This window comes from Panthera onca, chromosome X, assembly GCF_046562875.1.
Source record: "Panthera onca isolate mPanOnc1 chromosome X, mPanOnc1 haplotype 2, whole genome shotgun sequence".
Classification (NCBI taxonomy): domain Eukaryota; kingdom Metazoa; phylum Chordata; class Mammalia; order Carnivora; family Felidae; genus Panthera; species Panthera onca.
Window position 1 is genome coordinate 98,560,757 of NC_138357.1, and position 14,713 is coordinate 98,575,469.

Below are 14,713 nucleotides of genomic sequence, written 5' to 3' on the forward strand. Positions count from 1 at the left end.
CCCTTTCTCTCTGCCACTCCCCATCCCACACACCACCCCCCCCCCAAATAAATAAACATTTAAAAAAGTGTTTAAAAACTTCATTTGTGAATTATGTTCAATGGCACAGGAACAATATCACAGAACAACTTGTATTCCTGCCCCAATGGAGATTTATGTCTTTTTTAACCATTACCCAAAGTAAATAAAAGAACAGTTTTGCAATCAGGATTTGTGAGTCTCAATTCAGTGACAAACTATCTGAAGCTCTAATATCTGATCACCACCCCCCGCAGGCTCAGCTTGCCTACATCCAAATTTAAGTTAAAAATTAACACTCACTATAGGAATTCCAGGTTCCCCAATCCCCAAATTTACTTTCTCCAGGGCACTAACATTTTACAGTCTCAAATGGAACACCTCCACTCACATACTAACTCCTTCTTTTACTTGCCCCTTAGATATGAGAAGATATCCCACCATAATTACAGGATTGCTGATCCTATAGATAAAAATTAAAAGGGCAGGTCGTAGGTCTTGTTAATGCTAGAATCTCCAAGACCACCATAGTGATTTCCAAAAGCAAATGTTCAGTTAAGGCTTGGGGAATAAAAGAAACAAACAGGGGGTCTAATTTATTGACATTTATTTTTATATATCCATAAACAAGTTCAGCATATTAAAGAATATATAATCTAATTTTATAAAAAAATATAAAAGGCAAAAGGGGGCCACAGATTGACAATTTTTTTTTCCATTTATTGAACTCAACCACCTTAAAACTGATCACTCTCAGATTTGTAGTAAATACCTACTGCAGTTCCAAGTTATCTTTTCCAAGTAATTATTTAAGATGGTTTCACAATTAGTTTAATAAAATAACAAAACTCACACTATATTAAACCTCATCATAGCATTAAATTTGTGATCTATACTTTCATAAACTTGGAGATTTTAACTAATTGAATCTATATCAAAAGAAACACTATTTAAACAAATGCGTAAGTTTAAAAAATAATTTTCAAGTTACACAATATAGGAACACATAGGCATATAAACTATTGCTTTCACCTTATCACAGACCTAAATTCTATGAACACTAACTGACCTTCTCAAAGACAAAGTGAAATACCTGCCTCAGGCTTCACTAGGGGCAAGAGAAGTGACTGGACTTGGCACTAGAAACTTGTAGTGGCCACAGAAGTAGAGATAGCCATGGCTGACATTCTGGCTCGGGTTCTCTCTTCTTCTTCTTGCAAAGCCTCCTCATACTGAGATGGGAAAGAACTCGGGTCAGTCCCATGAACCTTGGCCAGAAACTCCAGGACTTTCATCTTGGTGGTTTCAGCGTGGGCTCTTGAGCCCCAGAGGAATTCAAATTGTGCGGGATCACTGTTGGCCACCTGGCGGTATTCCAGGTACTTTCCCTTCACGAAATCTTGGGTGATGAGCTTCCTGGGGTCCCCAAAGAGGGAGTGCTTCCTCCCGGGATATATCCCCGTCAACTTCAGAACTTCCCAGACTTCCTTTTCAGTGGCACTGTTGCCCTTCATGAAGATCACACCCAGGATAAGTATCAGGACACCCGTCTTGGGTATGCCCTCTTTACCATGCAGCACCCCATCATAGGTGAGGCCCAATTTGATGAAGAAGGCATAGCAGTGGTTGATGGGATCCACTTCCTTCACATCAAGGCCGAAGACCATCTCCATGCGCTCAGAGGCTTTCAGGAAGACCTCAGCGAAGTGCTCTTCATACCCTTTGATGATGATCTTCATATCTGCCTTCGTCATGAGCTCTTTCTTTAGATACTTGAACAGCATGAAATCCACCAACAAAGCCACCATCTTATCTAGAGCATCTATGGGCACATTCTTGGCATCTGGCCCAGCCCCTGAGGTGCTATCCTCCTCTTCTTGGCTATCGGAGCCCTCATTCAGCTCACTTGTTGAGGTGGTTGTGATGGCAATGGAAGAGGAGCAGAAACTCTGAGGATTCTCAGGGTTGCTGGGTATACCAGCACCTGGAGCCTTCTTCGAAGTGCCAGGCATTAGAGGATGGGAGGAGAGACAGGTCTCCTCCAGAGCCTTGGAGTCGTGTGCATCCTCCAGGCCCTGGGTCACAGTGCGGGCTGGAAGGCATCGATCACATGAGTATTGTGGACTCTTCTGGGGCAGAGGCATGATATTTCTTGTGGATGGCAGTAGGCAGGAGTGTGGACAAAAAGGTAGGCAATGGGGAATCGCCACCTAAGAGGAAGAAGGCAGATGTGAGTAGCCTCAGCTGCTAAACTCAACTGGGGTGGCACTGATTAAGAGCTGTCTCCAATGGACTTCTCCTGACAACACTGCTATAGGGCCTCACAGGTTTCCTGACTCCTGGTCGCTGTGTCCCAGAAGGGCATGAAGGAGGAAGTCTTAATGCTCCGGAGGATGCTGCTAGTAAACCCAGGCTGAGAATTCTCAGGGATCACACTAGGCAGGTGTGGTTGGCTCTACAGAGCCATTTCTGTTCTGAGGGTGCTCCCATCAAACCTCACTCAAGTTCATTACCTTGGCATTCAACAGGGCTTGGCTCATCTCCCCATGCTACTATGAGGTGGTGCCCCTAAGACCAAAGTCACATCTCCTAAGACCAGGAACCCTGGAGGTACCTCCTCCAGAAAGCCTACCTGGGGTTTCCCAGGGCTGACAACAGGAGCTAGATTCTGTGGATGCTATTTGTACTGGTGTCAGTGCCCACCTCCCCCCCACCCCCACCCCCCCAGTTTTCACTCCGTTGCCCTGCTTTGAATCCAGGCAAATCCTGGGATCTCTTCATTTCCTGAACTAGCACTGCCCCCTGAGACCAAAGGCTTCACCTCAAGATGGGGAAGAGGTAATTAGTGGTCACGACTACCATAGAGCCTTGCCCATAGCCTCTCAGCACTGAACAGGGCCAGGCTAGGCTTGTCTTCCCCATTCTCTTGTGGTCAGCAGTACCTCAGTATGCACTCAAAGTACTTGCCTTGGCTACTGGTAGGGCCTCAGGCAGGACTAGTCTGCCAAGTGATGTTAATCACTCATGATACAAGAGTGCTTTATTTTCCTGAGTCACCCCAAGAAGTTTAGGGAGGATGCCATGTATCCACCTTTATTGGGTTTTTCCTGGAGTAATAGGAGGAGCTAGGCATTCTAGGGGTCCCTCTGTTCTCAGGTGAGTAAGCCCTTTGGACCTCATTCAGGATGCTTGCTGTGACTGTTGGCAAGCCCTGGGATCCTTCCTTTGAGGACCTCGTGTAACGTGGGCACGTAGGCCAAGGACCTCAACCGCCTGAAATGCCCAGGAAGGAAGAGAATACACAATTTAGCATGGGATACTTGCCCAGTTACCCTGATCCAATAAAGGTATGGGGGCTCCCCAGTGATCGTATGTTCTGGGCTGGATTGTTTTCGCTCTTTACTGTGAGTTTCTATACAAATTCCTGCATTGTCTGGTCACTCTATCCACTGATAATCTGAACCCGCCCCCTGCAGACCAAGACTGCCACCTCCCTAGGACCACAGTGTATAACCTGTAGTGCTAAGAATTCTGACAGGGGCGCCTGGGTGGCTCAGTCAGTTAAGCATCTGACTCTCGATTTCGGCTCAGGTCATGATCTCACGGTTTGTGGGTTCAAGCCCCACATCAGGCTCCATGCTGGCAGTGAGGAGCCTGCTTGGGATTCTCTGTCTCTCTCTCTCTCTTTCTCTCTCTCTCTCTCTCCCCCTCTCTCTCTGCCCCTCTTGTGCTCTCTCAAAATAAATAAAATAAACTTAAAAAAAAGAGATTTCTGACCATTTTTGTCTGCGGCTTTTCAGGAAACAAGTATAGGCGTAGGGCAGATATCATGGGGTCCCCTCTGCATTCAAGTGGATGGTCAAGTGTTTGCTCAATCACGATCTATATCTTGAATCTTGACAGTGTATAAGACTCTTGCCCTGGGAGGAATTAGGGGCCCATCACATCCAATTTTGCAGGTGTGACAAAGGGACACAGTTCTGTAGCTATCAGTCTGTTCTGAAGTGGGTGTCTCCATCAGTCTCACTTGGGGTGCTTTCTTCGACTACTGGTAGGGCCCGGGATCTGATATCACTTCCCCGGATGAACTTTCATCACCCTCAGTTCACTACCCAGGAAATGAGGGAATGTCTCAGCGTGAGCGCTCTGCCCAGAACTTCCAAGGGCTGTCACGGGAACTAAGTAGGGTTATGATAGGTTCCAGTCTTCTGGGATGGGTAGTTCTCTCAGCCCTCACTCAAGGTCTTTACTGTGGCTAATGGTTGGGCCTCAGACAGAACACGTCTGATTCCTAATGCCACTCTTGCTCCCCAAAGGCCTGTTCTCCCTTAGACAAGTGAGAAAGCATGAAAAGTCTCATCTAGTCACCATAGCCAGGCTTACCAGTATTCACAGTAGGGGCTAGACACTCTGGGACCAGTATGTTCTGTGGTGGGCAGGCCCCTCAAACCTCTTTCAGGAAACTCACTTTAACCCATTGACAATAAAAGCCCTCACATTTCAGTGAACGCCATGGAGGAGTGATTGGGTGTCTCCTCTGGCTATCACTGCTCAGAATCTCCCAAGGGTTCCCAGTGATCTGTGCAACTACACTCGTATGTGGCGAGTTTGCCCTTGAAATATGGCTCAATGACCTCTGCCAGGGCCTGGAACTCCTGCTGACTTAACAAATCCTTTAACCTCCTGAGCCCCAGAGGAGGAAAGGAAAAGTAGCCTCCGCCCACCATCCCTTCCCTGCGCCTCGCAGGGCTGACAACAGGGGAAGGGCTCCGTGGAGCTCCTCCGCCATCAGTTGGTCGAGCCCACAATCCTCACATGCGCTAGGCAACCTGAATACCGCTTGGTGTTATGCCCGCTGCCATCTATCACCTGACGCTCCACCTTCCAATCGAGGCCCCACAAGTCTTAGACACCCAGAAAGGAAGTGAAGAGCCACCCCATCCACCGGCATCAAGAGCTGACAACACAGGCTTGACGCCGTGCCACAACTGCTACCCGGGATCAGTGGAAGCATGAGAACTCACGCGGGGTCCTCGCCGGGACTCCTGCCTTTGCCGACGTGACACCAACTACCTCAGACTAAGCTCTCACCTCCCTCAGACTCTGGAGGCAGAAGTCAGCCACAGTTCCCATCGCCCCTGCCCGAAGTCTGTCAGGGCTGACAGACTGGCTGAGGCTCGGTGAGCCCGCCGCTGTCTGGGGTGAGTGGTCCCCTCAGCACTCACTCGGGAGCCTCTTCTGGACTAGCAGTAAGTCAGGGGACTCTTAGCGCCCCCCACAGAAAGCTTTCACCTCAAACAGATCCAAAATGGAAGTGCATGGTAGATCAGCCTGACTGGTCTGGCGCCTCCCTGGGTTGGACTGGGGCTCTCATCTAATGGGTCCCCTCATTTCTGTGGCAGGAGGTCCCCTCAGTCCTCATTTGGAATCTTACTTGCTGCCAAGGCGCAACCGGGACTCTATCGGCGGCGGACTTGGTTCCACCGGCCTAAGATGGAATCCCGCACAGCCGAAAGATCTGTGGGAGGAAGTCAGGGGGTGGGACATCCGGTTACGCCTGCGGGGCTGGGCGTAGGGGGGGAGGGGGTAGGGAGGGCGTGGAGGGGCGTGGAGGGGCATGGGAGGCGTGGCCAACAGCAGGGGCGGGGCTCTGTGCACAGAGCTGTTTCACAGTGGAGATTGTTGCACGTCCCTACGGGTCACGTTGTCTTCCTGTTGACTTGTGTCAGCCCTGGAATCAGTCCTCTCTTGTTCCCCACTGATTCCTCTCATGACGATGTCCTTACTTTCTTAGAGACATTGAGAGGAACTGAGGAAATGCCACAGATGGTGGATATTTAGAGCTCAAATATGGCACCGGCCCATGTGTGTGACCTCCTTTTATTCTTTGCTGTTTGTCTCCTCTGACGTCACTCAAAAACTTTTTAAAAATATTTTTTATTGAATAAATTTGAAATACATAACATTGTGGAAACTAAATGTGTACTGTGCATTAATTTGGTATATTTACATGTCGGAAAATGCTGTTCTCGTGTTACTGGTTACATTGCATAAGAAGGGTATTTTGGTGTCTGCATTATATTGTGCATTAGATTTCTATGTCTTATTTATTCCCGGTTGCAACTTTATACCCTTATTCAATATCAGTGTTACCTCTCCTTCCCCCATCCCTTGGTAACCACCATTTTACTCTGTTTTTTACTGGTTTGACCCTTTTAGATTCTACATAGAAGTGGTGTCATATAGTTTTTGTCTTTCTCACTTATCTCACTTAGGATAATGTGCTCAAGTTCCATCCATGTTTTTACAAATGACAAGATATCTTCCTTTCTCACGGCTGAATAATATTCCATCATATATATTTTTATCCATTCATCCCTTAATGTACATTTGCATGTTTCCACATTCTTCTGTCTTCATTCATGGAGTTCTCCTCATGGCTTCTTTCTCTTTTATTAATGCTTCTTAGAAAATGTCATATCCCAGCAAACTCTTTATAAGATTTCTTACTGAAACCCTTGCAGAGCTTGGATTGAGTCATGTCCTACCCTTAATGGGAAATGGGATAATTGGAGTGTAATACAGGCAGGGACGAGGGCAGGTGGTGGGCTGTCTCAGAAACATCACACTATCTATTCCTTTTCTTCACCAGTCAGATTTATTTTTTTACATAAATTGTATTCTGAATACTTAATTTATGCATGGAAAGGACTGTGATGAATGATTTCGAAAGCTGCTGACTTTCAGAGGTCATATGAAGTTACATATGCAAGTGATCATATTTTCACTGAATATTATCTCTGTGCATTTTTCCTACTTCTTGTCATTTTTCTATGCTTTTTGTTTTCAGGATGTCTTTAGTTTCAGTTTGTATTTGTTGATAAAATACTCAGTTTCTAATGAACTCCTTTGTAATTTACACTTTGCTAAAAGATAGCATTTTCACTTGAGTATTTGATTTTTAAGGTACATTTTAAATACATTTACAATAAGTCATTTTTCACAGAAATTCTCAAGCATACAGTATAGTGCACAAAACAGTACAATGTACCCTGTTTATATGACACTCAGCATAACAATCACCAATAATTTTAAGCAGAAGCTTGATCAGATTAGTGTTTTGTTGGTTTTTGTTGTTGTTGTTGTTTTCTGTTTTTTTAATCAAAATGTTTGTTCTTATGGAGGACCACACCACAGGTGATGGTTTAGACTTCCATTAGTGTACTGTCTGTGTATCTTATTTTTTGGTAATCCTGGGATTCTGCTAATTATGACTGTTACCCATTCCCTGTTATGGACTGTAGAATTATAATTCTCTCATTCTCCAATTTTTAAAAAAGTAATTACTTGAAATTCTCCTTTAGGTAGAAATATTTCCTTGTCTGCCCTTTGTTTATCCTGATATATTTTTATAGCATATTTCTAGTGTTCACTTATAATATTTAAATCACCTCTGCACCTATATTTTACGGAATATTATTTAACAAATACCACTTTCTCTTTATTTTGAAATTGATAATATTTATAAAATAATCTGTCATAAATATCTTTTTTAAGAACTAGCATTTTTCAGGGCACCTGGATGGCTCAGTCAATTAAGCATCCAACTATTGATTTCAGCTCAGGTCATAGTCTCACAGTTTGTGAGTTTGAGCACCACGCTGGGCTCTGTGCTGTCTCCCTCTCTCTCTCTCTCTCTCTCTCTCTCTCTCTCTCTCTCTCTCTCCCCCTCCCCTGCTCACTCTATCTCTCTGTCTGGGATTTCTGTCTCCCTCTCTCTCTCCCCTTCCCCTGCTCACTGTCTGTCTCTCTCTCTCAAAAGAAATAAACAAGCATTAAAAAAAAAAGAATTGGCATTTTTCAGTTACCTGTACTGTGTCTTCTAACTCATTGGTTTTATATTTATCTCATTATTTCTTACCTTTTCTTTGAACGTGAAGTTCAATTCTTTCTCTAGCATTTTGAAATATTTTGATATTTAATATGTGTCCTTTAAAAAAAATCTGTTTAAGGCTATAATATCCCTGAATATCACCTGACTGCTTCAGGCAATTGGTTCTGTGGAACATATAACTTATAATTTAAACATTTTTACATTGTGAGGCGCCTGAGTGGCTCATTCAGTGAAGCGTCTGATCTTGATTTTGGCCCAGGTCATGATCTCACAGTTGAGCCCCAAGGCAGGCTCTGTGCTGGGCATGGAGCCTGCTTGAGATTCTCTCTTTTTCCCCCTGGAGAACCTGCCCCAGGTACTCTACCTACATCAAATCTCTGGTGATGAGCTTCATGGGCTCCCTCCAAGTTAACTACTTCCTCCCAGCATATATCCTTACTATGTTCAAGAACTCTAAGTGAGGCACCTGGGTGGTTCAGTCAGTTAAGCGTTCGACTTTGGCTCAGGTCATGATCTTGCAGTTCCCGAGTTCAAGTTCAAGACCCATGTTGGGCTCTCTGTTGTCAGCATGGAGCCTGCTTCAGATCTTCTGTCCCTTTTTTCTCTGACCCTCCCCTGCTTGCACATGTGCTTTCTCTGTCAAAAATAAGTAAAACATTAAAAAAAAAAAAAAAAAAGATTTCCGAGATCTCTTCCTCAGTGGCACAATTTCCAGTCATGAAGATTACACCCAGGAATGGGATCAAGAGTGCAATCTCGTGCAACCCCCTCCAACATTCACTCTCCCTTTGCTGGTAATACCCAACTTGGTGTCAAGGGCACAGGAGTGGCTTCTAGGGCCGACTTCCGTCACATTAATGCGAAAGATCAGCTGCATGTTCTTAGACATCCTCGTGAGGTCTTCAGGGTACTGGTGCTTGTACTTTGTGTTGACAATTTTTAGCATGTCTGCTTTTGTAAAGGGCCTTTCATCTTATACTTGTACAGCAGGAAGTGGACCATCAACTACACTCCTCTTTCTTGTTAGAAGCCTTCAGTGTGAGCTCTTAATTGAGTGTGACCTCAGAGGTGCTTAGTCTTTCCTCATCTTGGCTCTTGGCACCTTCATCTCATTTCATACATGAAACACTTGCAAGAGCAGTGGTAATACACGTGGCTTTCTGAGGTTCCTGGGGGAATACCAGCAGCGGGGAAGCTCTGGGGAATACCCCCCAAATTGAAAGGGGGGGGGGGTTTCACTTTGAGTCTTGTGTTTCTCATAAGCACATTGCTTATTCCTGTGACTTCAAGGCATGGTGACACTGGTCAAGGGCATCAGGCAGAAGTGCAGGCAGGTGAACAGGTAATGCCAGCCCACAGGAGGTGTGAGGATGAGAGGGTGTGTTCATCTTCAGAAGGGAAATACTTCCCTGGCTGTAATAAGGACCTCTTCTGAAGGTTTCTTTGAACTTGCTTTTCTAGGAACCCACAGGGATGTCTTCTGTTCTCTTGATCAGCCTGTCCCCTGAGAACTCTGATGTAGTGGATTGAACTATTTGTGTGCCCCCAAAAGATGTTTAAGCCCTATCCTCCAGTACCTACAAATGTGACTATATCTGGAAATAGGATCTTTGCAAATGTAATGAGGTCATACTGCAATAGAGTGGGCCATAAATATATGGATTGGTATCTTTATAAGAAAAAGGAGAGTGAAATTTGGATACACGTAAAAGACACAGAAAAGACACACAAATGGAAGAAGGCCATGTGATGGCAGAGGTGGACATTGGAGAGATGCATTCACAAGCCAGGAATGCCAAGAAATGCTAACAAACCACCAGCAGTGAGAAGAGAAGCATGGAACAGTTTCTCTCTCAGAGCCTGCAAAAGGAACCAACACTGCCAACAAGTTGATTTCAGATCTCGAGCCCAAATAACTGATGGAATAAATTGCTGGTTATTTTAGCCACCAAATTGTAGTAATTTGTTATGGTAGTTCTGGAAGTTAATACACCGATGAGGGAAGTGAGCCTTAGGGGTGAGGTTTTCCATCACTGTCTGAGGTGTACTGGGGTGGCAGCAGGGGCTGGAAGTGGGACACCCTCTGCTCTGGAGTGGGTTGTCCTCTTAATTCACATTCAGGATTATCATATCAACTACTAACTAGGCTCAGGTCCCCTCCCCTCTACTGCTCAAAATTTGACTATTTATTGATGTATTTTTAAAGTTTATTTATTTTTGAGAGAGAGAGAGAGACAGAGTGTGAGCAGGGGAGGGGCAGAGAAAGAGGGAGACAGACACGGAATCCATAGCAGGCTCCAGGCTCTGAGCTGTCAGCAAAGAGCCCGACCTGGGGCTCAAACTCACCAACCACAAGATCATGACCTGAGCTGAAGTCAGATGCTCAACTTACTGAGGCACCCAGGTGTTCCTCAAATTTGACGCTTTAAACCAAGCTACTTAATTCCCTGGGGCCTCAGCTACCATCCTTACCATGGGGTACCTGGTGTTGACTGTTCTGTGAGGCACTCTTCATTCTGGGACACTTTGAGTCAGAACTCAGAAAGGGTCCTCACCTTTTCTCCAGGTAGGATCTGGGACTACTTGCTCCCTTTGGTGACCAGTGGCTACACCTTCAGACCAAGGATCTCATGCCCTTAGACCTGATATAAAGAAGTGAATAGGACCCTCAGACTGACAGTCTGGCTCAGGGTCTCCAAGAGCTGACCAAATAAATGGTAATATAATAATTTTGTGTTATTTTAAGCCACTAAATTTGTGGTAACTTGTTACTGCAGCAATAAAAAAAACCTATTATGCTAATCAAAAGACAACTGGATTAAGTATATTAATATCAGACAAAGTCTTCAGAACAAAGAAAATGATTAGTGACAAAGGAGACTATTATATAATAAAAGGATTGATCCACCAAGAAAATATAACAATCTTGATATGTATACCCACACAGAAGAGCTTCAAAAACATGATAAAATCTGAGAGAACTGAATGGGCTTTTAGATAAATCCACATTTATAGTTGGCTATAACTAGGCTATAATGAAATGACTACAGCAACTTGGGAAGCCAGCAGATAGTCTGACGTCACTTTCAGGAGAAATATGGTTGCAGAGGGTGGTATCACCTGGCGACTCCTGCCCATCTAGGAGTGGCTCAGCAGGGAAGCAAAAAATAAAATTAACCAGAAACTACAATGTACAGGGTATAGCATAAGGCAGGCATATCTCATTAAGTTTTTCAAAGATAGATGATCTTTTTCAGAATATTCCCATTGGATGCATGTCCAATGACAGGAAAACAGACAAACTATGTATTGCATTGTTTTGTTCCTTTCCAATAAAAGGACAGTGAAATGCATCCAAAACATCTGTGCTGAATATCAGTTATAGATTTGCGATGATAACATTACCAGCAGATTTCCATCATCTTTGAAAATAGTTCCTAATCCCTGGGCTGCAGATAGCTAAGGGGCAGCAGAAACCTAGGAAACAGCTTAGGTTCTGGATTGCCTTATGTACATTAAACAGCCTGACAAATAATTTGCCTAACATATGTCTTTAAACATGATCTTATGGGTGTCAATGAATGCTCTCATAGCTGTATGGAATAAACTTAAGAATCCCTTGGGCTAACACCAATGGGTTAACAAGGCATAAAGAAGTACAAAACCATAGGATGCTCACACCTGAGTTTGGTACACAAGATTAGGAACCCCAGGATAGAGCAGGGAGGTGCAAAGGCACCCAGGAGAGAGGGGGTAAGGCCCCCCAATACAAAGGTATATGAGGTAAGCAAGATTAGTCACTCAAGGCGAAATATGCCCCCCCAATTTAGTACTATAGCAGAAAGCTGCTTTCACGGGAGGGAAGAACCAAGTTAGGTAAGCAGGTAAATAGGGCTATAGACCACTGCACTGCACTGTGCTGTGGGTGATGCTGCCCAGAGCAGAGCTGATTAACAAAAGAAAAGGTGCCTTGTTAACCCTCAGGTTATCTGCTCTGTCTTATTCCCTAGGCTAGCTAAGATACACAAACACGGTGCCTCCTGTCTGCCATTAACAACCATCTGCCCATCTGCCCGGCGCCAGGATTTTGTTTTATATTGACCCAAACCCCAAACACTGTATATCTTCAAAACCCCCTTTACCTCACACCCCTAAGTTAATGTTCACAGATTCATTGTCTCTTTGTGCACACCCATCACGTTTGTAAGTCTTCTGATCTTAATAAATATGGGGCAAGGACCCTTATTCGGGGCTCTTGTCTTTTCCTGGGCATTAGCCATCTTTTGTTTTTCATCCTGTGTCCTGTTCCCTTGCTGGCCAAGAGAAAACTTTAGGCTTAGAGTCTATGACAAATAGCTAATAAAATGAAGTTTTTGCTTTAAGGAGTTGCTGAATTTAGAGTAACCTTGGTTACATTTTCTCAAAAAAAAAGTAAAATAGAAGTACACTCAGGTAGAGGGTCTGGTAATTGGCTTGAGGTTAAAACAATTTGCAGTACTTGAAAAGTATGAATCCACTGCCCTTCAGCTTGAATGTCATCTACAATGGAGCACACCAGGATCACATTAGTTTAAGCAAGACTGAGATGAAGCTCAGTTCAAGTGCATGGAAGACAGGGATAGCTTTAAGCCCAAAACTAGTATTCTGAACTACCTTTTGCATTTCAGCAGCAAAGAAATGAATTTAACTTCTTGATGTCAATGCTTCTTTTTTTGTAGACTTTTCCCATAGTAATCAGAAAGCAGTATATCTAACAAGTTATATCTATCAGTATATCCATATCTAAATCTATATCTATATCCACTGATATATAGATATACTGATATATATCAGTATATCTAACAAGTTAGTGGAAAAGGTCAGATTTGAATGTTTACAAACATCCATGTGATGGCTACAAAGTCCAGTTTGAGACTGACTTTCATTGTTACAGGGACTAGCTTATTAAAGTTGTGGAGCTAAAATTTACTGCTGGACAGGGAAACTGGAAAATAATCCCTTAAAATATAATAAACATTGAATTTAACAGGTATCAAGAAAATAACAGAGTGCAGGAGTGCAGGAGTAACCCTGGGGTTAAGGGCAGCAGGACCCTAGGTAAGTGAAGCCTACAGACAATTCCCAAATTGCATTTGATTATCATTTTTCACCTTTGTTCTTGACATGTGTGTTTAGTACTTGAGATTCAAAGTCCTTTTTATCCTAAGAGGCAATATGGAATAGTGAGAAGAGAAATAAATCTAGAGTATGAGCCTCAGGCAGGAGGAGTGGAAGCAAGTGGGCTCCAGAAGAACTCAGACCACAACTCTAGCCTCAGTTCTGTCACATACCAGACCTGTGCACTTGGGCACATTCCCAAGCATTGTAAATCTTAGGTTCTTCATCTGAAGAGTCGATAAGCCTTGTCATATGGAACTGTCTGAAAGAATTCAATATATATGTAAGGCACCTGTTATAGTGTCTGACATAACTTAGGTCTTTAATCAATGACAGTTATTACTGCAATTATTTTAACCACAGATCCCATCAACCTCACCTAAGTGATTTTTTAAAAATCTAGTTTGTTTCAAAAAACATGAAGTACTACAGGGCATGGAATGTCAGATCAACCAAAATGCTACTTAGCAAGTAAACCTCAGTAAATATATCCCCTCTGATGTTGTGTTCTTTAATAATAGAGAATTTCTTCTCCATCTGGATGCAACTCAAAATTCCTAGAATTTGTGACAAGGACCAAGTACTTGCCTCCCTAGCTTCTGTTCCATTCAAATCACTCCTATTCTCATTAATTTCACAGTCATAAAAATATAAGCATTTCTTAGACTATGCAAAATCACACTGAAAATAACTTATTTAAAGTATGCCTTAAATGGAGTAGTCTCAGGCTCTCCCAGGCCAGGGCAACAAAAGCCAACCCAATGGTTTCCTGGTATCTTACCTCAATGAAGTATCAGTTATCTCTCAAAACTCTTCGAAGACTACGTGTATAAAAATTAGTTTGTGGGGGTGTTTGGGTGGCTCACTCATTTGAGAGTCCAGCTCTTGGTTTAGCTCAGGTCATGATCTTGAGGTTTATGAGATCATAAAGGCTCTGTGTCAGGCTCTGCACTGACAGCATGGAGCTTACTTGGGTTTCATTCTCTCCCTTTCTCTCTGCCACTCCCCATCCCACACACCACCCCCCCCCCCAAATAAATAAACATTTAAAAAAGTGTTTAAAAACTTCATTTGTGAATTATGTTCAATGGCACAGGAACAATATCACAGAACAACTTGTATTCCTGCCCCAATGGAGATTTATGTCTTTTTTAACCATTACCCAAAGTAAATAAAAGAACAGTTTTGCAATCAGGATTTGTGAGTCTCAATTCAGTGACAAACTATCTGAAGCTCTAATATCTGATCACCACCCCCCGCAGGCTCAGCTTGCCTACATCCAAATTTAAGTTAAAAATTAACACTCACTATAGGAATTCCAGGTTCCCCAATCCCCAAATTTACTTTCTCCAGGGCACTAACATTTTACAGTCTCAAATGGAACACCTCCACTCACATACTAACTCCTTCTTTTACTTGCCCCTTAGATATGAGAAGATATCCCACCATAATTACAGGATTGCTGATCCTATAGATAAAAATTAAAAGGGCAGGTCGTAGGTCTTGTTAATGCTAGAATCTCCAAGACCACCATAGTGATTTCCAAAAGCAAATGTTCAGTTAAGGCTTGGGGAATAAAAGAAACAAACAGGGGGTCTAATTTATTGACATTTATTTTTATATATCCATAAACAAGTTCAGCAT

At 43.4% G+C, this 14,713-nt stretch overlaps 1 protein-coding gene across 1 annotated transcript; it reads right to left on the minus strand.

Moving 5' to 3' along the window:
• Positions 1 to 657: 657 nt before the first annotated feature.
• On the minus strand, positions 658 to 5,554 carry LOC145714685 (melanoma-associated antigen B16-like). The gene is made up of 2 exons (XM_081794366.1): positions 5,453 to 5,554; positions 658 to 2,228 (listed from the first exon to the last, which is right to left on the minus strand). Exon 2 carries the CDS (start codon positions 2,160 to 2,162, stop codon positions 1,158 to 1,160), a length of 1,005 nt encoding a protein of 334 aa, XP_081650492.1. The 5' UTR covers positions 2,163 to 2,228; positions 5,453 to 5,554; the 3' UTR covers positions 658 to 1,157.
• Positions 5,555 to 14,713: the final 9,159 nt, after the last annotated feature.